General features: G+C 47.7%; 1 protein-coding gene and 1 long non-coding RNA gene across 2 annotated transcripts in view; one reads left to right on the forward strand and one right to left on the reverse strand.

The window, feature by feature from the left end:
• MCM3AP (minichromosome maintenance complex component 3 associated protein) overlaps window positions 1-23,320 on the forward strand; it is a gene marked incomplete in the record, with an annotated part of 69,594 nt that overhangs the window by 41,712 nt on the left and 4,562 nt on the right. The window contains 10 exon segments of the mRNA XM_034785611.1: window positions 7,085-7,282; window positions 7,657-7,725; window positions 9,508-9,642; window positions 12,133-12,286; window positions 13,347-13,605; window positions 14,011-14,108; window positions 15,920-16,310; window positions 18,222-18,479; window positions 19,979-20,108; window positions 22,759-22,953. Of these exon segments, the coding sequence (XP_034641502.1) occupies window positions 7,085-7,282; window positions 7,657-7,725; window positions 9,508-9,642; window positions 12,133-12,286; window positions 13,347-13,605; window positions 14,011-14,108; window positions 15,920-16,310; window positions 18,222-18,479; window positions 19,979-20,108; window positions 22,759-22,953 (1,887 nt within the window).
• On the reverse strand, window positions 1,190-3,580 carry LOC117884807. The gene is made up of 3 exons (XR_004647666.1): window positions 3,306-3,580; window positions 1,632-1,817; window positions 1,190-1,235 (listed from the first exon to the last, which is right to left on the reverse strand). It is a non-coding gene; the product is annotated as an uncharacterized LOC117884807 (long non-coding RNA).

Here is a 23,320-nt window from a genome sequence, read left to right on the forward strand (position 1 = left end):
CCACCACCGGTGCCCCCCACCCCCCCCCCTGGTATGGTACTGATGGGTACCCCTGCACACCCCCCCACCGCTTAGTTCAGGGGAAGACTCCTTGGCCTCAGAGATCTCAGGACAGGGATCCATTCGGGTACCATACTACCCTACCTCCATGAGCCCCTTGCATGAAGATGGGCCTGGGGAACCTTCCAGAACATCATAGGCCCAGAGGTTATGACTATCATTGGCAACCCTTCCCTTATCCCTCTCCCCAGTGGGACTCCTGGTACCTAAGAGGCCATTACAGTGAGCAACTTAATATAATGTCTAGGAAAAAGCACTGGTACCCATCAGTACCATACCAACTACCAGCTTCTACAGAAAATCCTCTAGTACAATGCACATTGGTACCATGCTGCTCTCCATTATCAAAAGATGTATAAGAGGAACAGGAGCCTCAGACAGCGGAGATCCCTCTGGAAAGTCATCTTCATATCCAGATGAGGTGGTGATGCCACCACCTCCCTCGTATGCAGGTGATTTCAAGACATTCCAGGAACTCATGAAAAGGCTAGAGAACTCCCTTCAGTATTCCACTAGAGGGAGGGGCAAGAGTCCAAACATTCCCTGGTGGACATCCTGAACATCAATCCTCAGGGAAAGGTTGCCTTACCTATCAATGAGGCACTGTTATCTCATGCATATATAACCTGTGGTAAATACCTACCACAATTCCACCGACCTGTAAGCAGACAGATGAGAAATACTACATCCCACCCAAAGGAACAGAGTGCTACTTCTCCTACCCTAACCCCAACTCCCTTGTGGTGGAGGCTACCAATGAGAGGGACTGTCAGATTCAGTGTAGGCCCTCTCCATCAGGTAAGGAATCAAAAAGGCTGGACTTCCTGGGAAGGAAGAGCTATTCATCAGCCACTCTCCAATTTCACATTGCCAATTACCAGGCCTTAATGGCTAAATATGACTTCAATACGTACTCCAAGTATACACATTTTAATGAGCATTTGGCACAAGACCAGAAAGATTCATTTCAGTCCATTATCACTGAAAGACAGTTGGTCATGAAAACTTCTCTGCAGGCTGCATTAGATGCTTCTGGTACAGCTGTCAGGTCCACGGCCACAGTGGTGCTCACGAGAAGAGCATCCTGGCTCCAATCCTCAGGACTTTCAAGAGAAGTTGAAAACACAGTGGAAGGGACCCCAGAGTGACGTTGTGATCACAGGGGATTTGTATGTCTGCAATGAGAAGAGAGTTTTATAGATCCCAAACTGCTCAAAGACCGTTCTACTACAATCAGCGCACCTCCCACCCCTGCTTCTACCCAAACAGTCTAAGAAACTTTTGACACCTCGGTTGGGTCATCAAGTATTCTACTCCAATAGATCACCGATCATGTGAGTACCTTCCCCCCTTTGGAAAACAACTAGCTTCCTGCCTGAGACACGTGCATACAGGAAGTTGTCAAAGTGGGCCATTCTATCCACTTCCATGCTGTTCCTCCTTCTCACCCCCCTCTCTTCAGGGACCCCTCTTACAAGGAACTCTTAAAACAAGAGGTCCACTCTCTTCTTCTGGGAGCTATAGAACTGGTCCCACCAAAGTTCTTTGGAAGAGGGTTCTATTTGAATTACTTCCTGGTGGTTCTGCGAGTGATGGTCCCTACTGTATTCCAGTGCAGGAACGTGCCCTTGCTCCACCTCATGGTTTTGTTGGAGACGATAAAGGGCAGGGCAGACCAACTGCGCCCTCAGTTCCTTCTCACCACCGCATGGTCCAAGTTGGAGCTGCTACTGTCCTCTTGTCTCTCTCTGATGCACCTAAAAAAAAAAAAGCCATTTTTAGAATTGTAAAGAGTTGTTGTTTTTACTGTAGGTTTATTGTCGTTTCCCTCGGGAATCCAGAATGCACATCAACATTATGGAGCTTCAGGCAGTCCAAAGAGCATGTTGCGGATTTCTTCCATCCATGCTTCCATCATGTCCAATAACAGCACCACCGTTTATTACATCAACAAACAAGGGGACACGAGGTCGTCTTTGCTCTGTGTGTAAGTGATTTGTCTATGGGATTGGTGCCAAGTGCCTGTTGTTGGCAGCCTATCTTCTGGTGACTCAGAACATAATTGGAGAGTCTTTCAGCAGGAAATTCATGGCCAACCACAAATGGGAGCTCCACGACAGCTTAGAGACATTTTCACCTGATGGGGGACTCCGACCAGGGACCTTTTTGCATCCTGCTCCAACAGCAAGTGCATTACATACTGCTTCAGAAGTGGTCTCTATGCCATTCCCAAAGTGATGCTCTCATTCGCCGCTGGTCGGACCAGATCAGTTATGCCTTTCCCCCATTACTGCTACAGTCACGAGTCCTCCACAAGATCAGGTGGGAGAGAGCACTGGTTATTCTGATTGCCCCATTCTGGCCAATTACTGCCGTGGCACCGTCTGCTCCCTTGCAAAATAGCGAGACCTACAGGGCTACCACTCACACCCCTTTGAAAGGGGACTGGACGCTACAACTATCCCAGTAGTGCAACAGCGACCATCTCATCACCCACCTTCTGGTTTCCCCACCTTCCCCACATGTCAGCGCATCTCCTGCTTCCCCTGCCATCTTTCCTGGAATTGCTCATGCAACACACAGGCAGGATCAGGCATCGCGATCCGCAGATACTTCACCTCAAAGGTTGGTTTTTGGATGGGATCTTCGCTAGAATGGGATTGTTCGCTGGCAGTACAAGACATCCTCTCAAGCATCAGGAAAGAATCCATAAGGCGTTCCTATGGGCCAAGCGGAAGCACTTCACTTCTTGGGCCCCACAGAGGAGTCTTGCCCCCAACGATGTGGACATTCCCCTTCTTTTGGGCTACCTTCTGTCCTTGAAATGTCAGGATTCGCTCTCAGTTCTGTCAAGGTCCACAGAGCAGCTATCACTGCCTTCCACCCCCACTTGGAAGGTCACTCTGTATTTACATATCTGTTGACTACCAGGTTTTGGAAGGGTCTCCTCAAAAGCTTTTCACCAGTTCAACCTGTTGCTTCTCAATGGGACCTCGACCGTGTCCTCTTGACATTAATGAAATCACCCTTCAAACCTCTGGCCTTGTGCTTCCTGTCTCCCCTTTCCATGAAGGTCACCTTCCTGATAGCTCTTACTTCTGCAAGAAGGGTGGGCGAACTGGGTACCATGATGGTGAACCCTCCTTTAACCATGTTGGATAAGGACAAAGTTTCCCTATGCCTGCACACCAAGTTCGTGCTAAAGATTGTATTCTGCTTTCATCTCAACCAATCCATACGCTTACCTGCTTTCTTTCCAAAGCCTCATGTATCAACAGAGGAGTAGCACCTTCACTCCCTCTCGGAGTCTGCAGAGCCTTGGCCTTCTACCTGTAAAGGACAAGAGAATTCAGGAAGTCCCCCTAGATCGTTTATCGCTATAGCTGAAAGGATTAAAGAGCAGATGATCGTACAGAGGATATTCGGGTGCATTACGCTCTATTGGTTATCGGAACTGTCTCCATCCCTTGCAGTGAGAGCCCATTCCACAAGCGTGCTCACATTGACTACGGCTGCCCTGCACGATGTGCCGCTTCCAGATATATGTAGGGCAGCCACATGGAGTTCGGTGCATACCTTCGCTGCACATTATGCCTTGGTGCAAGACTTAATTTTCACGCGGCACTGCTGTGCGTCCCTGTTATGGCCTCTGTCCTTCATGGCCTTTGAGACTTTTTCTAATATTTTGCCATTTCGTTTACTGTTACGGAGTTCAGCTAGCACTGATTTGTCTCCCCATATGGTGAGCAGATCCCGTACCTCCCATTCGGTCCATACTGGAGCTCTTTTGTGATCCTGGGACTCCATCATGGTTACCTGTGCAGATGAGCTCTGCGTGGTCACCTGTGCTCTCCACGCTGGGCAAACAGGAAAGGAAATTCAAAAGTTTGCGGGGCTTTTCCTGTCTACGTGGTCAGTGCATCTGAGTTGAGAGTGCTGTCCAGAGCGGTCACAATGAAGCACTGTGGGATAGCTCCCGGAGGCCAATAACGTCGAATTCCGTCCACACTACCCCAAATCCGACCCGCCAAGGCTGATTTCAGCGCTAATCCCCTCGTTGGAGGTGGAGTAAAGAAACCGGTTTAAAGGGCCCTTTAAGTCGGAAAAAAGGGCTTCGTCGTATGGACGTGTCCAGACTTAATTTGATTTAATGCTGCTAAATTCGACCTAAACTCATAGTGTAGACCAGTCCTCTGTGACAGACACCTCATTTGACATGGCTGTCCTTTGATCAACCCTCCCATTTTCTTCCTCGCACCCTTCTCCGAATTAGGCACTGTCACTTGAAGAAGAAGAAGAAGAGGAGGTTCTTTGAGATGTGTGGTCCCTATCTATATTCCACTTTCCATCCTCCTTCCCCTCTGTTGCGTATCTGTTTGAGTTGCGGTGGAGAAGGAGCTGAGGGCATGGCCACTCCACCCCGCCCTTTATCACCTCAGACAAAACCATGAGGCAGAGCAAGGGCACATGCATGGCCCAACAGACAACTTTCCAATTCTCCAGCTCTGTCCTCAGTGGAATTCAGATAGGGACCACAAATCTCGAAGAACCTCCAGTTACAGGTAACTAACCTCCTCTTCCCAAGAAAGGCAGAGGGTGGAAACCAATCCTTAACCTCAGGAACTTGAACATCTATGTTCTAGCACAACACTTTAGAATGGTGACACTAGCCACTGCAATTCCATCCTGAGATCCAGGAGACTGGTTCGCTGCCCTCAACCTTCAGGACGCCTGCTTCCATGTAGGAATCCACCCTCACACAAGCATTTTCTAAGATTCATGGTGGGGCAGATCACTATCCGTATCGAGTTCACCCCTTCGGACTCTCCACATCCTTGAGGGTGTTCACAAAGATTCTCTGAGTGGTAATCTTACAGTTTGACTTGTCTATGTCAGTGGGAATAGCAGTGTTCCCGTATCTGGATGACTGGCTTCTCAGGGTCCAGACACCTCAAGAGGTACAGGAGGCAACATCCAGGGCATTAACCTTATTCCAATCTCTGGGCCTCTGCATCAACCACAGAAAATCCATACTGTCTCCTGTTCAGAGAATAGACTTTATAGGCACTACCTTAGACTCCACAACAGCAAGAGCTTAGCTACCCAAAGAGAGATTCTTCACCCTATCCAGCCTATTGGCAGCCTGCCAACAATGGGGGGGGGGACCTGTCTACAAGTCTTGGGCCACATGTCAGCCTCCACATATGTGACTCCCAACATGAGGATGTACCTCAGATGCCTCCAGATATGGATAAGAACAGAATACACCCCAAACAGGCAGTCTCTCCAAGCACAACACCTTCCAAGGCACTGTGATGAACTCTCTGACATGGTGGAAAGATCCACAGAAGGTCTTGCATCCAGCACCTTTGAAAACCCTCACAACGGATGCATCTCTGTTGGGATGGGAGCTCATCTACAGAGAGACACAGCACAAGGCAAACGGTTGGCACAGGAATCGGTGCACCTTATCAATATCTTGGAGCTAAGAGCAGTAGTATATGCTTGCCAACACTTCCTTCGTGTCATACGAGGTCACTCAGATTAATACTAGACAACAAGGCAACACTGTACTATGTAAAGTGACAAGGTGGAGCAAGATCCAAATCCTTTTGTTCAGGGTCGCTAAGGTTGTGGAAATGGGGTATTGCCCATCGGATAGAAATATCAGCAGTCTATCTCTGGCCTCCAGAATACAATGGCGGACTCCCTGAGCAGATACTTCTGGCAGGATCACGAATGGGAGCTCAAGGACTCTGTCTTTTGCAGCGTCTGCCAGATCTGGTATATACTGTACCAGGGTATACTCTTTGCCACCCCAAACAATGCAAATTGTCACCTGTTCAACTCCAAGGGATGTCACGGTAATGGATCTCTAGGAGATGTTCTTGGAATACCATGGCCCTTCTTTATACCTGTTCACCATTAATTCTCAAGACCTTTCTCAAGCTGCATCGAGAAGGAACAAGAGCTATCATCATAGCAGCTGCTTGGCTGAGACAGGCATAGCCGTCCCTAGGTTTCTGCGAATCGAGGCGACCGCCCAGGACCTGCGCTTCGTGAGGAAGTGGGCGGGGCGGGGCAAGGAGGAGCCCCCCTACCAACCTCCTCCTCCCCCCAGCGCCTCCTGCCTGCCTGCGGGCCCCGCTGATCAGCACCTCCCACTCCCTCCCAGTGCCTACCACCGATCAGCTGTTTCAGCGCCTGGAGGTGCTGGTGGGGAGTGGAAGAGGCAGGGTGGGGTCTTCAGAGAAGAATCTGGCCTTCATTCTTTGGATGTAATGAGATCCCTTGCCTTCTATCTGAATAGGGTTAAACCATGCTGCACCTCTCCTAGACTATTTATGTTGATTTTTGGATTGGATGAAGGGCCAACCAGTTTCCACACACGGACTGTCTAAGTGGGCTTTGGGTTGCATCAGGGCTCGTTATGGGAATGCAGGGTTACATGCCCCCCTCAAGAAGTGACAGCACATTCTACTAGAGCTCAGTCCACGTCCTTAGCTTAACTGAAGGATCTGTAGGTCTGCTACTTGGTCTTCTAGCCATATCTTAGCCAAACACTGTGCCATCTTCCCTGCTTCCACCTTCGGTGGTGCAGTCCTTCAAACTGTCCTGGACTTACCTCCTCAGCACCCATCTCATTGAATTCCTGCTTGGGAGTCTTCTACAGTGGAGAAGGAACTGAGTGGTGGTGGGTTTCTAAATGCCTTCGCTCGCCCCATAAGGCGCTTTTCTGCGTGGGCCTGCAAATGCTACTTTGCCGTCTCCAGCCAAGAGCGCACAGGCACATGCACATCCTGTGGAGTGCCCATAGGGACAAAACATCTTGAAGAACTCAAATCACTGTGAGGTGAGTGATTTCTCCTTTTCTGCTTTGCACGGCTAATAAACCTAAGGTGCTAAAGTAAATCCAGCAAGTGAATAGTCAAGAATAACTCTGAACAGAAAATCTGTGAAAATAATGTGAGATTTAGCAAGCACCATTCATTAGTATAGCATATACATATTTTCTCTTTTAAAGATGGAGGGAAGTGGTAGCAGCGCGGAAGAAGCTGAAGCGTCAGATGAGGGCATTCCCAGCAGCTCCCTGTTGTGTGGATCCGAAAAACAAACTGAAGGCATTATCCCCCAGTGCAGAGTGTCCTATTGCTGAGGAGAACCTAACTAAGAGAATTGTAAACCTAGGACACGCAGGAAATCTGGGAATCTCCTGCACCAGGTAAAAGCACTCTCACAGCTAACCTGAAATCTAGTCAATTTCAAAAGGTAAATTAAAATAATTTCACATGATCACAGGTTCCTGACCATATAAATTTTGTTTTACAAGCACATCTGTTTATATCACTTGTCCTGTGAAGGACCCTCACAAAAACGACACTGGCTGTACACATTGCAGTCAGACACATATGAGAAACAAACTGAAAACCCAGAGAGAATTTTTCTCTGATCTTCTTCCATTGTAGTAAGTCTCCTAAGTGTTCTGGCTTGCTTGGTGCACAGATGAGCACTCCTAGCTCTTGCAGACCTACACGTGTTATAGAGGGGACTCAACACCTTTGATACCTCCTTACCAGACTCCCTATTTGTTTCCAGGTTAAGATGGCTGAGAAACAGGACAAAGCACCAAATGAAAGTTCAGTACTTTTACCAGCAGCTGCTATGGTAAGTTGGAGTTTCATTAAAGCTACATTAGCACAAAGATGCTGTGTGCCCTGAAAATGTAGGTGCGGAGTGGTGAATCGATCTCTGGCAGACTTTTCAGACTAGTCCCCATGAATATATGTAACTGAGGGTGGGTGAAGGGTGGATCCTCCAAAATATAATACCCCTGATCTTGTGCCTGTACCTGTAGAGTGTCTGACTGATACTGGGAGAGTGTGTGGATTGGCAGATGGGGCAGAGTCTAGTGTGGCTTATATGCAGAGAGCAATAAGTGAGATGTGGTCTCTGGCCTGTAACATAAGTGCAGAGGACCATCAGATCTTTGTCTTCAGTGAACTGGGATTGTAGTTTAAATGCTAGTAAGTACTGTAGACTTCTCTGGGAGAGAATATTGATCTGAAGCCCATAGCTGAAGGTTAGACAGGTAATGATGGTTGCGGAGGAGGTGGGCAGAATTTCCTTAGTTTTAGGAGGCCATTTTCTTTGGTATCTAGAAACCTGCTGTAGCTAGAGACACCATTGCTCCGAGCAGAGATAAACCAAGGAGAGAGAGTCTAAAACCAGGATCCCTGCCAGTCCGTGTGGATATTTTAAGAAGTCATTAACATGCAGCTGCAGACATCTGTAACTTAGCACATACAAGGTGGAATTCGTGAACTCTATGATGTTCCCCGCTGGTTGACAAAAGAGAATTCAGTAACTCCCAAACTAACTCAACAAAGTGGACAAAAATAATCAAAGCTTTTCATCCTTGCTGAGGGGAACAGAATAAATCAAGTTGGAGTTTGGAAGCAGACTGCTTCCTGAGACATGGCAAAAAAAGCTAGGAAACGTTTCCAGATTAGTAAATGACTTTTTGAACAATCCCAAGATTTTTGTCCAGTTAGCCCCAAAACTTACCCAAAAAATTCTCTTCTGCAGCCAGATCACTCATGAAATTTCAGACAATTTGACATGTGGTGAAATCTGAAATGATTGAGGGGGTGAAAAATGATAAATATAGAACTTTGATAGGATGCTGGAAAGTTGGATCAGTGAGTTTAAAGGCTTCTTTACTGGTTCCTGGGAAAATTCCATAAACTAATAGCCAGTTTTCTCAATGTTGTTTGAAAGGATGCCAAAAGAACCTACTCATTCATTGTATTCTCTAAACCCACAGGCACTTGCCTGTGTGGGCTTCTTATGAACTTCAAGCCCTGGCTTGTTTACAACATCAAAGTAGTCAGGCACAGTGGGGAAGAGAGTGGGGGTGTGCATGTGATCCCACAAAGCAAGACAAATCTTGTGGGCCAGATTCTCAGCCGGTGTAAATCAGTGTAGCCCTTGAAGTCAACTGAGCGGTGGCGATGTAAATCGTCTGAATATCTAGTCCTGTAGGTCTAACTTTAGACTTCCTTGCTTTGAATGTCCATGTAACTCCTTGTAACTCCTTTATGGAAAGCAAAACGTTTTAAGAAAGCATTTACATTAGCTCTTAATTTCATCAGACTGTAACTGCATTCATTGATTCAATGTTCACAGCTGCAAAATGTTGCTTACCTTAGCACGCAGCTGCCCAAACAGCCACACTGACCTTTCAAGAACATGAGATCTGCCTATAGTCCATCTAGCCCAATTGCCTGTATTCCAACCATGGCCAATGCCAGGTGCTTCCAAGGGAATGAATGGAACAGGGCAAAAATCACCTTTTTTTTTTTAAATCTAGTTTAGGGCGAAAAGGAAGAGTCGTTAAAAAATTCAAGATATTTAATTATTTTTCATATACTTTTCACTCTCTTTAAGTGATGCAGCATGGACACCCCTGGATCTGCCTGCACTGATCCTTGAACATATTCCAGTTCAGCGAGAACAGATCTTTTGGAAGGTGCTCTTGGTGTTGCCAAGTTACGAAGGATGTCAAGCAGAGGATCCCAGCCAGTAAGCAGAGGAGCCAACCGGTGTTTCCTTGCATGTCATGGAGACAGAATGGAGGCAGGGATGGGTTTGTACTGTCATTGAAATGTAGTTCCCCATGTCCTGGGTAAAAAGAAAGGCAATGAATGACAGGACAAAGGGGTGAAATATTGGTCAGTAGAATGTCCCCGATTTATTTAGCTAAATCTTCAGTGTGTTCTAGCTCCTTTCTAAAGTTAGTAACTCTGCTGCAGAGAGGTGAAATTCCTTACCCTTTGCTGGCAATGGACCCACATTCCCTTTCTCACCCCTCACATCCTGTCATAGATAAATATCTCCATACCCTAGGACTGTTGTTACATACCCCATACATTAAAAGAACATTAACATTGCAAAGTCAAGCACTTGAAATCCAGGAAATGCGAGAATTGAGAACTTTAATCTTGCTCCAGGTGTGTATGGGTTTTGATGCAGTCTTGTCCAGCTTCACATAGGAAGTTTGTGGCAGAGAGCGGGAGTAGAACCCAACTCTCTTGGGTCCAGTCCGGTGCCTTCAACCCAACAGAATCTCCTCACAACTCTGTGCCCCATTCACTGTCCACCCTGTGCACTGAATGAGGCAGGGGTCTATGGAACAAACATAGGATTGTTGGTAAGACTGTATCATAATGCATATGCACAAGGGGGATGAATTAAGGTGGCATGGGAAACCTTTATTTTGACATTTACTAACTTGGAGTGTTTGACTTTACAACATTAATGTTCTTTCATTATAGTTTTCTGTGATATTTTCTGTTGATTCATTCATTCGAAGGACAGAAGGAGCCATCGTGATAATCTTATCTAACCGCCTATGCAACACATGCCATAGAATTTTACCCAACAGTTCCTTCATCATGCCCAGTAACTTGTGGTTGAACCTGGAGTGTATCTTTTAGAAAGATAGCCAATCTTGTTTTCAAAGCTTTAAAATGATGGAGAATCCACCGGGTCCCTTTGGTAAGCTGTTCTATTGGTTGATTGCTGATCCTGTTTTAAAAAAAAAAAAAAAATTAATTGCACCTGTATGAAACGCATATGTAATTTCCTACCTTTTTAAAAAAGTTAACTGTAAAAACAGAAATTCCATCATGTGGGACAATAGCAACCCCATATTGACCCCTGCAGTGGTCATCAACAAGTTTGCAAGCAGGACAGTTGGATTCACAGCATGGGCCAATAAATGGTAGCAGTAATAGTCTGTTATCCCCTATGTGAATCAACCACTAGCAGGAGATGTATGACTCTAAGAGCCCTTACTACTGAGGCATGACTCTCAGCAGGCCAGCCAACTCACTGCACCCAACACTCTGCTGTCATGATACTTATCCAAAAGGTATTGTGTTAAGGTATCGTCTGAAGGCTGGTGATTAGTATAATTGTAAAATGCATGTGTCAGTGTATTATGTGAAGTTGTGAACTCCCTCTGTATGATGTTACTAGAACATGTTCAAGACCAGATTGTCTAGTCTAGGTAAAGGTGATTAACAGATCTGGCCCAGACAGAGAAATGTAGGTTTACCTCAGTTTATATATTACAGTATCAGTATATGAAGCCAGCGGAGGGTTATCCTGATTCTGAGACAGAGAGTTAGCATAGTTCCTGCACCCGAGAGACTGAATCCGCGGGAGGCCTTCCTGACTTGTAAAACAAAGCCAGTCCCTTTGGGAATGTCAGCAACAGAGAGAGACTCCATCTTTGTCCTTCACCTTAGGAGACACAAAACTAAGTGATTTGATCTCTCTGATCTTCCTATGTGATGTTGGCCAGTAAAAGCTGGAAAGGGGACTGTGTGTGAGAGAAACCATCTTGAACAAAGACTATCTTTCCAGATTAAGTTTAGTCTTTTAGATGCGTGTTTGCTTGTAACCATTTCTGCCTTTATCCCTTTTACTCGGTATCATTTAATCCACGTTCTTTGGTTGTTAAAATATTTTGCTTTCATTATAACTCATCGGTGTTGGGAAAGTTCAGTGAAGTGTGTGCTTCGGAAAGCTGACAGGTTGGAGTGTTTCACTGTCTATGAAGAGGCACAAATTTCACACTTTTTCTGGGACTGGTCCCTGGAGGAGGACGATTTTAGTAGCAAGCTTCCAAAATGTTCAACTGACCATGTGCAAATGGCAATTTTCAGAGGCTAATAACGGAGATCAATCTGGATGGATTTTCTTGGGGACCTGTAGGATTATCTCCCTGCTAAACTTCAAGTTGGCAAAGCTACCTATTTTCCCCTAGCTTCATTCACAGAAACAGTTGAGCCATTTTGCATGAATGAATGAACGAACGAATGAACAAACAAACATGAGGCAGACATCGGGCATGGAAAGTTTTAACCCAAATAATTAAACTTTGGCAAAGTTCTAAGCAACTGGAAATTGGGGTTTATAATGGAGAGTGGTCGCTTAACTATAGACTTTGCTGCGAGTGCCACTTATCATATCAAATGAAAAAGATGGTTTCTTTTTTGTTCACAGGGTACTAGCGGATTGGTTGAAAGCCAAATTTATGGGCGATAAAAGATCAAAGGATATGATCTCCAACACAGAGGAGAGAGTCCAGACACTTGCACTGTTTAGCTCTTTTGGAATGCAAGGAGATCGGGCAGTTTGTGTCAACTTGTGTATAAAGGTATGTTAGAGCATTCTATTAGCTGTGTGCTGCTTCCTGGTCCCATCACCTCTCTGATGCTAAGGAATGCTTTGCCAAGGCTATCCGTGTGTGGTGTCATCACCATTTGCAAAGTCGGATCAGTCAGGGAGTCTCAGTAGTTCATTTTTTTTAACCCTATTCAAAGCTTTATAGTCCGGTTTAGCAGAATTCAGTTTTTATTTTTTCTTTTGTAATTTTGATGGATAATATCAATGTTTATTTTAAAGCTTTTAAAAAAAATTCATCTATTTAAATCTTCACAGTTGTGGCAAAATATGGGGGCTCACGCAATGGGGGTGGACAGACAATAATTATTTATTTACTGTAGACAGTGAGACTTAAAACTTTATAATTGTTAAATGCAAATTTTCAGCATAATATTTCAAAATTTTAGCCTTAAACTCTAGTAGGTTCTCAAGCAGCATTTTTCTTTCTTGTCTATCTGTAAATTTTGATTATGGATGGAAATATTTTCCCATTGGTTTGTGTACAGCGAAATCTATCTTTAGAGACATTTATCGATAAAAATATTATTCTAAATTGTATCTTTTTGTGAAAAATGGTTTGAAATTGAAATTGAATTTTTTTATTTTTTGTTTTCCCTATTTTTTCCTTTCCTTTTCCTCTTTTTTCTTTTCTGTTGTAATTTTTCATTTATTTGTTTCAGTCCTTTTCAAGAATTGAAAACTACTATGTGATTGGATAACAAGGGTGTCAAATTAAGGTTTCACGGGCAGCTTTAATCCTGGTGTTTCCTAGCTTTTGAGTGCTTGACTTGGCAACCTAAATAAAATTCCTTTTATGAAGTTTTTATGTGATATATATGTGTGTGTGTGTCTCTGTCTCTCTAGATATATATATATATGATGTGCCATTATTCAATGTCTCGCTTATTTTTCTCTCCCTCCCCCACAAGCTTTTTTTCCCCTTCCCATAAAGTTCCCAGGAAGGAGCCTCCCATCAGAAACGCTGTTGCTAGCTTGGTCTTTGAACCCCTCTTGTTTGCTGTAACTGAACTGTCTCTTTTGTGCTTGCGCAGGTGGCCCATGGCACGCTCAGTGACTCGCAGCTTGAGGTGGCTGAGGCACAGAAGGATCTGTTTGGAACTAGTGGTCTCGTTCTCCTGCTGCCCCCTAGAGTGAGGAGCGAAGATATGGCCGAGGAGGATGTTTACTGGCTTTCAGCTTTGCTGCAGTTGAAACAGCTCCTTCAGGCGAAGCCTTTCCATCCAATAGTACCTCTGGTGGTTCTAGTCCCTACGCGGGGAGAAGAGGCCACAGAGAAGGAAGTAGAAGAGGGTGTGTGATTTTCTGTGCCTTGAAATAATTATTAATATTTAGGATTATGCCCAAGGCAGAGAATGAGTAATAAATGTGTTCCTCCAAATGCAGCATTTGGCTAAGAGCTATAGATGGGAGCTGGAAGGATCCTCTGATCTCTAACACGAATCCAGAGAGCTTAGGAAAGAGACTGTAAACTGAAAAGGGAAACCAAGTATTAGGAATTTTTTTTCCCAAGGATTTCAGTTTTACTTTGCATGTAGTGTTTTGTTCTACAGTGTGGGAAAGAATGGGGCAGTCGGAGAAGTAGGAAATCTGCTCTCAATGGGAATAGCTGAATAGGAGAAGTTCCTTTTTCCTGCTGTTGTCTGTGTATGAATAATGCAGAATGCTGCTATTTCAGCTATTGCTTTTCCTTTACAGGTTTGATGCTGCAGGATTTGATTTCAGCTCAGCTTATTTCAGACTATGTTATCGTTGAGATTCCAGATTCGATCAGTGACTTGCAAGGCACCAACAGGGTAGGAGCACTAGTTCCAAAATTAAATATTTAAAAGCTTATCCCTAAGGTCTCTGCTACCTCAGTTGTTCACATTGGGTGAGGAATGTTCTCCACATGGTCAATAACTCGGCATGTTAAGCTACCCCTCTGAGTTTTGTTTTGTGGGTGTTTTTTTCCATTGCTAAAGCTGAGCTTTATTATAGTTTGTGCACAGAAGACTTCGGTCCTACTGACCCAACCTTTGGCCAGAGTGGGACTTGGCTAGAGTTATGTGTCAGAAGATATTGTTATTTAAAATATTAGAAAATAGCACAAATATTTTCAGCTAAAGCTCCAGCCCCAACCTTAACTCTGCCCATCTGCCAATATTCCTGCCTGTCCTCTACGTATGATCTGGAGACCGTATGTGTGGAGTCTGTCTTCAGTGGCAGGATAATATAATCCACAGCTGTCTCCACCTTATATTGGCAAAAGGGGGCGTCTCTGCTATTTAACCAAACAATGTTATGGTGGATTAAGGGCAAACCTTTGTATCATAGAATTGTAGGAATGGAAGGGACTTTGAGAGATCATCCTGTCCAGATCCTTGCCCTCATGGCAGGACTAACTATTATCTAGACCATCCCTGACAGGTGTTTATCTAACCTGCTCTTTAAAATCTCCAATGATGGAGATTCCACAATCTCCCTGGGCAATTTATTCCAGTGCTTAACTACCCGGACAGGAAGTTTTTCCCAATGTCCAACCTAAACCTTCCTTGCTGCAGTTTAAGCCCATTGCTCCTTGTCCTAGCCTCAGAGGTTCACAAGAATGATTTTTCTCCCTCCTCCTCGTAACCCACCTTTTGTGTACTTGGAAACTGTCAGTGTTCCTTGGGATTTGCATCCTGAGCTGGCAAGGATCCTGTGCAGGTCATGCTGAGCTGATAGTTCTGCAGACTCTGGTCACCTCCCAATACCCTCTACATTGAATGGGAGAGGGGCTTTTGTCCTTCTCCCCACACAGTATCTTGTCTGGCCACTTCCATAACTGAGCCTAAAGGAGTCAGAATGTACCCAGTACATTTCCTGTTCTTCCGGTCTGTGTTTTGCATAGATGAATAGACTCTGAGTCTAGAAGGACCATTCGGACCATCTAGTCTAAACCTTCTCTGTAACACAAGCCAGAGGAAGCCACCCAGTGGTTCCTGCATGAAGCCCAGGAGCTTACGTTGAGCTAGAGTGTGTCTTTAGGAAAGACACAACTCCAAGTGACAGAGAATCTGCCCCAAACTTTGAGGATCTGCCCCAATGGCTAAATTAACTTTTCATAACATCTGCACCTTTATTTCCAGTGTGACCATGGCTGAGTTCAACTTTCAGCCATTGGATCTCATAATGCTTTTGTCTCCTAGAGCCCTTTGCTATCAGATAGCTTCTTTCTGTGTGGGGAATTTCAGACTATTCCAGTCACCAGGGCCGAGGTTCAGGGAGTCGAGCCATGCTGCCTGGAAAGCAGAATGCAAAACCCCATTCTGGAAATCATCACTTGGGAACAGTCACCAATGGATTCTGTGCCAATATCTGTTTTCAGCTCTGACCATGGTGTGCTTGTGTGGGGTGGGAATTAAGGTTGTTTCATGGAGGTAGAGTAAATTAATGGTGCTGCAAAATTGAGCAGTTGCTGCTGTGAATGTCACAGTTGCTGCTGTGAGATTTGTTCGCATTGTACCGCGGAGTATGAAACCAACGGGGCTGCAGGGTTGAGTCCTTAGGGTCACTAGTTAATATTGAGCAGAGCTGCTGAAACGGCCTGGCTGACTGGTTTGTCCTGTCAATGTTTGTGCCCTAGCTCTCCGAGGCAGTGCGATGGCTGCTTTCCCAGTGCCCCAGCTCCCCACAGCTCGGCTGCCAGACCCTCCAGCAGTTCATCGAGGATGGGGTTAGCCGTGAGTTCAGCGGGCGCTTCTACCATGACCAGAAGGAGAGACGTTTGGCCGGCCTGCCCTCCCAAGAGCCCAGCGCTATCATTGAGCTGTACAACAGCGTGCTGCAGTTCCTGTCGGGGGTGGTTTCCTCCAAACAGCTCTGTGACCAGTCCTGGCCTGTCACCGAGTTCGTGGAGCCTGGCGGCAATACGCTGCTTCCTCACCTCCAGTGGAACACACTGGCTCACCTGGGCTGGCTGAGGAAGGCTGTGCTGTCCTTCCAGATCCCGCACGTGGACCTTCCTCCTCAAGGGGGTATGTACTTCGCACTGGCAGAAAGCTGCATCTCAAGGCGCTTTAGTATCAGGATACAAAGTCTGTCCCTTTGCCAACAAATGTCTCTCCCCTTACATTTAAAATGTGCTTCAGCCTCTTTGTATCCAAATCTAGCCATAAATCTCATGGTTTGTTCTGTACCCTGAGTGCTTGTGTCTCCTGCATTATGCACTTAGCCTGATCATGATCCTGGCTCACTCCTGGAGGGAGGGGATTGCAGCAGTGTAGTAGGTCCTAGCCGGGGCTCGACCCTTCCGGACAGGAGGGGAGCCACACCGACTCACTACTGTGGGAACAAGCAGTTAGTTAGTCCCGAAACTCCGGCTCTTTAGTGCAGAGTCGGAGCAACCACAGTTAAAGCTCAGGCCCTTGACTGCAGGGGCTGAGCGAGCAAATAGATCAGAGCCCAGGCCCTGGATCAGGGCGGGGCAAACACAGTTAGGCTCAGGCCCTTGTTGCAGGGGCTGAGCGAGCAAATAGTTCCGAGCCCAGGCCCTGGATCAGGGCGGGGCAAACACAGTTACGCTCAGGCCCTTGACTGCAGGGGCTGAGCGAGCAAATAGATCAGAGCCCAGGCCCTGGATCAGGGCGGGGCAAACACAGTTAGCTCAGGCCCTTGTTGCAGGGGCTGAGCGAGCGAATAGGTCAGAGTCCAGGCCCTGGATCAGGGCGGGGCAAACACAGTTAGCTCAGGCCCTTGTTGCAGGGGCTGAGCGAGCAAATAGTTCCGAGCCCAGGCCCTGGATCAGGGCGGGGCAAACACAGTTAGGCTCAGGCCCTTGTTGCAGGGGCTGAGCGAGCAAATAGTTCAGAGCCCAGGCCCTGGATCAGGGCGGGGCAAACACAGTTAGGCTCAGGCCCTTGTGGCAGGGGCTGAGCGAGCAAATAGTTCCGAGCCCAGGCCCTGGATCAGGGCGGGGCAAACACAGTTGGCTCAGGCCCTTGTTGCAGGGGCTGGGCGAGCAAATAGTTCAAATAAGGTACGCCTAGGCTTCTGTAGCCGAGCGTCGGGTGAGGGGGAAGCCTGCCACCCGTGCGGAGGGTGGCAGGGGGGAACGCAGGCCCACCCACTCCACTGCGTTCCAGCCCGGGGCCCTAACAGCGGTTGCTGCCGCTGCTGGTCAGTGGGGTATCCAGGCCGCAACACACTGACATAGGCTCACATTCAGTTGCAGCCGGACCGGGGTCGGCTATCCCCGGGCTACTTCCGTGATCCCCCTCAAAGCCTACCTCGTTCGTTATGCCGGGATCGGGCCAGTCCATCTCCATGGGCTCCTCTCTGCCCGGGCTCGGCGGCAAGTCTGGTAGCTCTGCCGGGAAGTCCGGCCAATGGTCCTCAGGCGGCTCCTCTGGATAGCAGCAGGGGCGAAGGGGTTCGGGTCCAGTCTCACCCTCAGGGTTAGTGGGGTCCGGTTCCCAGGGGTTCTCCCAGTGGCGGGCGGGAACGGGCTCCGGCGGCTCCTCCTCGTAGCGGGCCCGGGGTAGCTCAGGCCAGCCAGGGTCCAAGCCCCGGTCTTCGACGGTCTCCTGGCCAGGAGCTCCTGGCCGCACGTCTGTTCCCTGCGGTGGCTGGGCACCAACTGAGCTCTGGCGGCCGGCCTTTATACTTCCTGTCCCGCCCCTTGACTTCCGGGGGGCGGGGACAGGCGGTGGTGGTCCCACCCACTCTGGTGCCGGCACGTGGGCTCCCTCTTCTGGACAGGAGGGGAGCCACACCGACTCACTACAAGCAGGTTCAGACTGAGGTGTATCAGCAGAGCTGAGTTTGGGAAAGCCTTCCCGCAGTGCGGTGGACTGGCCATTGCTGCTCCTCCCTGACTGTAATACCCAGTCCAAACAATCACTCAGTGGAGATTATGCTAACCGGCTGCGTATGCTGTCTTTGTTCAGCTCCCTGGCGTCCTGTCTGCTCCATGATTTTCCAGTACGTGTCCCAGATCGCCAGCTCTCCCCAGACCCAGCCGATACTCCAGTCTCAAGTGGAGAACCTGCTGAGCAGAACCTATTGCAAATGGCGGGGCAGGCTGTTTGCCAGCTCAGAAGATGATGGACCTGCAGTTGACGAAATCCCCTGGGATGAGATCTTTGCGCTGTGCATTGATCATAAACTGAGAGACTGGAAACGCCCCCGGCTGCCTGTCATACCAGGTATTCAGTGTTCTGAGGTGGGCTGGTCTGTGCTTTGTTACATACTGCTCTCTTGTTCTGTTACATTTAACACCGCGTTGCTTGTGGTCTCATCCCCATGGTATCCAGAGGCAGTCTATAGCATTAGCATGGCATGTTGTCTGTGAGCTCAGTGGTTTGAGGATTGGCCTGCTAAACCCAGGGTTGTGAGTTCAATCCTTGAGGGGGTCATATAGGGATCTGGGGCAAAAATCTGTCTGGGGATTGGTCCTGCTCTGAGCAGGGGGTTGGACTAGATGACCTCCTGAGGTCCCGTCCAACCCTGAGATTCTATTCCCGCTGCTCTCTGCGGTGGGATGATTGTGGGTGTGTCTGCATTTGCTGCACATCCATTGGCCAGCCATGGGACTTGCTCTTCCTGAGCCCATGGCAAGCTAGAACTCTGCCCAGCATTGCTCCTCATGCTTGCATGGAGGAATATGTCCAGAACCTCTCCAGTCCAGTGCAAATCCGATTAAGCTATAAGCCAATTTTGGCCTCATACACTTAGCTCCATTCAAATTAGCAGAGGTTCCATGCACCTTTCTGAGGGCAGAATTTGGCCCCAGCGTTGACATGCCAGGCATTGTTTTGCCCAGTGACATTGTTCAGCTCTTGCTCAGACCTGTAGCCAGTGACCTTTCATCTACCATGCCTCCCTGAAATCTGACTCCTGGGTTCAGGCACTGAGGATGTGCTCTGAGAATTGATGATGGAGATATAATAATATTAGCACACCCTTAGAATTAGTAGTATCACCGTTTTGCCGTATTCCAGCAAACAGAAATAAGGACAAAATGTGGATGGTGGTTCAGTGTGGTTAGCAACATGCAGAAAGAATGAACTCATTGGTGTGCTGTGGGGCCTAGGTGTGAATATCCTCCCTGAAAGGTGTGCAGGCTGTTGCAAATAGAGCAGGCTTGAGAGGCTGATGTGTCTGCGAGTACACGGCCAACACATCTCAGCCTAAGGTTCAGAGCAGGTGGGGAAACTCTGGCGACTTGCTAGTTTTAGATAAACCAGTAAAACCTGCTGCTATGAATAAGCATTACTGGCGAGAGGAGTTGAGGCACAAATCTCCTTGGGCCGACCTCCTTCCAGAGAAATTGCAGATGGATTCAAAGTAAAAGGTGTTTTCTGCATGAGAAACACCAGTCTACGTTTCAGTGTAAAAATACCTGTTGCTGAATTGAGCATTGATGCCTTGCACACGGTGGGGTTGGGTGCACTGGGATGTTAAAAGTGAAGATACAGCAGTATTTTACAGTAACCCCAACAATCCCATCTGGAATTGCCTGGATATTGAATCAGGCCCAAAAGGCACACTACTGCAAGTTCTGTCTATTCCACAGATCTAACTCCTCGCAATCTTCAGAACTTAAGGCACAGTTTCCATGAGCTATGTTTTAATGTTGTATTTCTCTTGAAGCTGAAAGCCTGTATTGATCCTGACTTGATCTTTAATGTTTGTTTGTCTATAGAAGCAGTGAGTGAAGATGGCCAGATATATGTCTATTTCTTTAAGGAACATTTAAAAACCTTCACTCTTCCTTTTTCATGGGAGCGGGCCAGACTGCAAACACAGAAAGAGATCCAGCAGGGACACACAAGGCAAGATGATTTTTTAAATTTGTCATGATAAATAGCAGGACTATATCTTCATAAATTGCACTGACCTAGCTATCTGCGTAGGCACCGTGCAGACTGGGAAACTGCACAGGATCTCCATGATTGCATAGGTGGCTTTTTGTTTTCCCAATGCTCTTCATAGGTCCGTAATGAAAAACGGATACTTTCTTTGGAAAGACATACTGCGTTACAGCCCTATCCAGAAATCACAGTGCAGACTTGTTAGGTTTTTCCAAAGCTTCTCTCATGTTGAAATAGATTAAAGCATTTTAACTCCTACTAAACATGAAATGATTTACTTCTGGCTGCACAAAATATAGAGGAAGATCATGTTAATTAGGGGGTCTGGTGACATTATACACCACAGAGTAATAGCCTTGATAGAGTGCTAATTGTATGTCACTATTCTATCCAATGTCAATCCGTTACAGGCTCTGCTATGTGTAAAGGAACCGTCCATGCTGTCTTCGCCATCAAAATGAATTACAGGTTGTGTCTTGCAGCACCAGAAGAGTGAATGCCTTCAATGAAATGTTGGAAGGCAGGGTCCCATTGTGCTGTTTGTCAGCCTGGGTCAAAAGCTGCTTTTTAGTCACATCCCTTATTTTAAATGCATTTCCCAGCAGTTGCGTCCCAGAGGAGGCTCTGTCCCTTGCTTGCAGGGTGGAGTGGAAAGGCCCTTTGATAAGAAAAGAGCCAGAGGAGCTGACTGTAGGAGCAAGTGTGTCAGGGGCACAGAGCTGGTGTCTGGGGTGGGTGGTATCCCTCTAGAGGAGCGAGCCCCTAGCAATCTGCTCACCACTGTCTCCAGAAGGGATAGGATGAAGCCAGGGGCTAGCGTTTCTCGTCAGAGCGCTGGCTGCACTCGGGTGTGGTCTACACTACAAAGTTAGATCGATGCATGGCAGTTGTGCATGTGCCTATGCTGAAATTTGTCTCTCACCAGTGTAAGCACCCCATTACGCTGACATAGTAACACCACCTCCCCGAGCGGCGTAGAGTCACGGTCAATGTACTTTAGTCAGCACAGTGCGAGTGTAGACACTGTTACTTAGATCAACCTTCACTGTCCTCCAGCAGCTGTCCCACAATGCCCCCCACTGACTGCTCCGTTCACCATTGTGAACGCCACTGCCCGGGGGTCATGGAGACAGAACCTCCCCTTCCCCGCCACCATTTAAAGCCTTGCAGATTTTTGAAGTTCCTTTTCCTGGTTGCCTGGTTTAATGAGCGCACTCTCCATTGTTGAGTTCAACTACCTAGCAGACCATGCTGGCTACGTGCTCCAGACTCGCTGCTGCCTGGAGTAGTCAGGAGATATTGGCTGTCCTGCGCCTGTCAGGAGAAGAGGCTGTGCAGGCACAGCTCTGAACCGGGTGAAGAAACATTGACATCTACAAGCAGGTTGCTCAGGGGATGCAGGAGAAGGGGTATGACAGGGACCAGCAGGAGTGCCGCGAGAAAGCCAAGAAGCTGCAGCAGGCCTACCAGAAGGCCAAGGAGGTCAACAGTCGATCCAATGTGGAGCTGCAGACCTGCCACTTTTACAAAGAGCTGCACGTCATACTTGGCAGAGACCCAACCACCGTCACCTCAGAGCATCCTAAATATCTCCAAGGAGCCCAAGTCATAGGCCCCTGCTGTGAACAGAGAGGAGGAGGGGGTGGTTGGTAAGGAAGAGGAGGCGTGTGCGGGACAGGCGACCACAGGATCCAGCTATGCATTGAGCCAGGACCTGTTTTTAACTCCACTGCAGTCCAGCCAGTTGAGCCTGGGTGAGCCTGATGCAGGTGAAGTGGTTCCATGAACGCCACCAACAGCCTTGAATTGGTTCGCCACAGCCATGTGTCCTCCAAGGAATTGTCATGGGGCTTGTGGCTCTGCAAATACTCCAGGATCATGCGTCCTGTGCTCGCAATGCTCATGACAGTAGTGCAGAGCTGCGCGGGCTCCATGCGTCTGTCAGAGATGACAGACAGAGAGAGGCCACCCGGGTTTGTGGCATTTTGAAAAAAAAGTGCAAAAATTATGGGAAACGGACAATATTATGGAACAGAGACCGTTGCAAACTGGGAAGCAGACCCCTGCGTGGCTCATTTAGGCCCCACCATGCATTGCCAAAACTTCCTAAAAGACAGTGCGCTGAACGGTGGTGAGTTGCACACTCAGTACCCATCCATGGTGCCCTGCACTCTGCAGCAACACAAGCACTCCTGACGAGTACGTGCACCACCAGCAGATGGCGCCAAGTTCGCATACGCACAAGCACTGTACTAACTGTGGTGGCTGAATGCCAATGTAACTTGAGTCAGCATAAGTTTGTAGTGTAGACATGGCCTCAGAGTCCAAGTAGCATGCGCTGCCTCAGGTATCTTTCCTTAGATGAAACCCACTCCTGAGTTGGGGCCTACAGACACCTTGTCCCACTCAAATCCCAAGTTCGCTTTATTTTCAGGGCCTAAGCGGCATGTGGGTTATGCAGAGGCCTCGTGCTGAACCCTCCATACAGGGGGATTTCATCCCCAGCGAATGTGATTATTTCCTTAGTTCCTGCTATTTCTGAATTCCAGCCAGCCAGGAGCATACGGGCTTTGGCTTTCCTCCCTCCCGCTAAAATACTTTCCTCTTCCAGGTCAAGGAGACGCTCTCCTCAGCCATTTGCAAAACATTATCCCATGTTGCTGCCTCGAAGTGAGCGTGTCGGGCTGGGGGATCAGGAGACGAGGATTCCCAGTGCCGCAGATCTAACGCCCGTGGCCTCGGCCCCGGTGCGCCTCCCAGAGCGCCTGGCTGCTAAGCTGGAGCTGGAGAAGAGAGAGCACAGGAGGTAAGTGACAGGAACTGCACAGACCTTTCCTGGCAGACTCATTGCTGGCTCTGCAGGGTGCTGGGGTTCATGAACACAGTGTTGGCGTCTCTGTTGTATGAAGCTGAGCTTTAGTGGTGTCATGGAGGAACCCAGATTATTGCTGACAGTCTCTCCTTTGCGTAAAATTGCTGTGTCCTTCTTCCCCCTCCCCTCCGTTCCTCAGCTATCAGAAACAGGGCTGGTTCTAGGGGCAGGCAAGCAGACCCTGGGCGCCAAGTTCTTGGGGGTGCTCAGCTGTTTTTTCCCGTCAGCTGCTTGGGAGGTGGGTGCCAAAAACGTTTTCTGCCCTGGCCAGCAAAACAGCTAGGGCCATTCCTGATCAGAA

This window comes from Trachemys scripta, chromosome 11 (genome assembly GCF_013100865.1).
Source record: "Trachemys scripta elegans isolate TJP31775 chromosome 11, CAS_Tse_1.0, whole genome shotgun sequence".
NCBI lineage: Eukaryota > Metazoa > Chordata > Testudines > Emydidae > Trachemys > Trachemys scripta.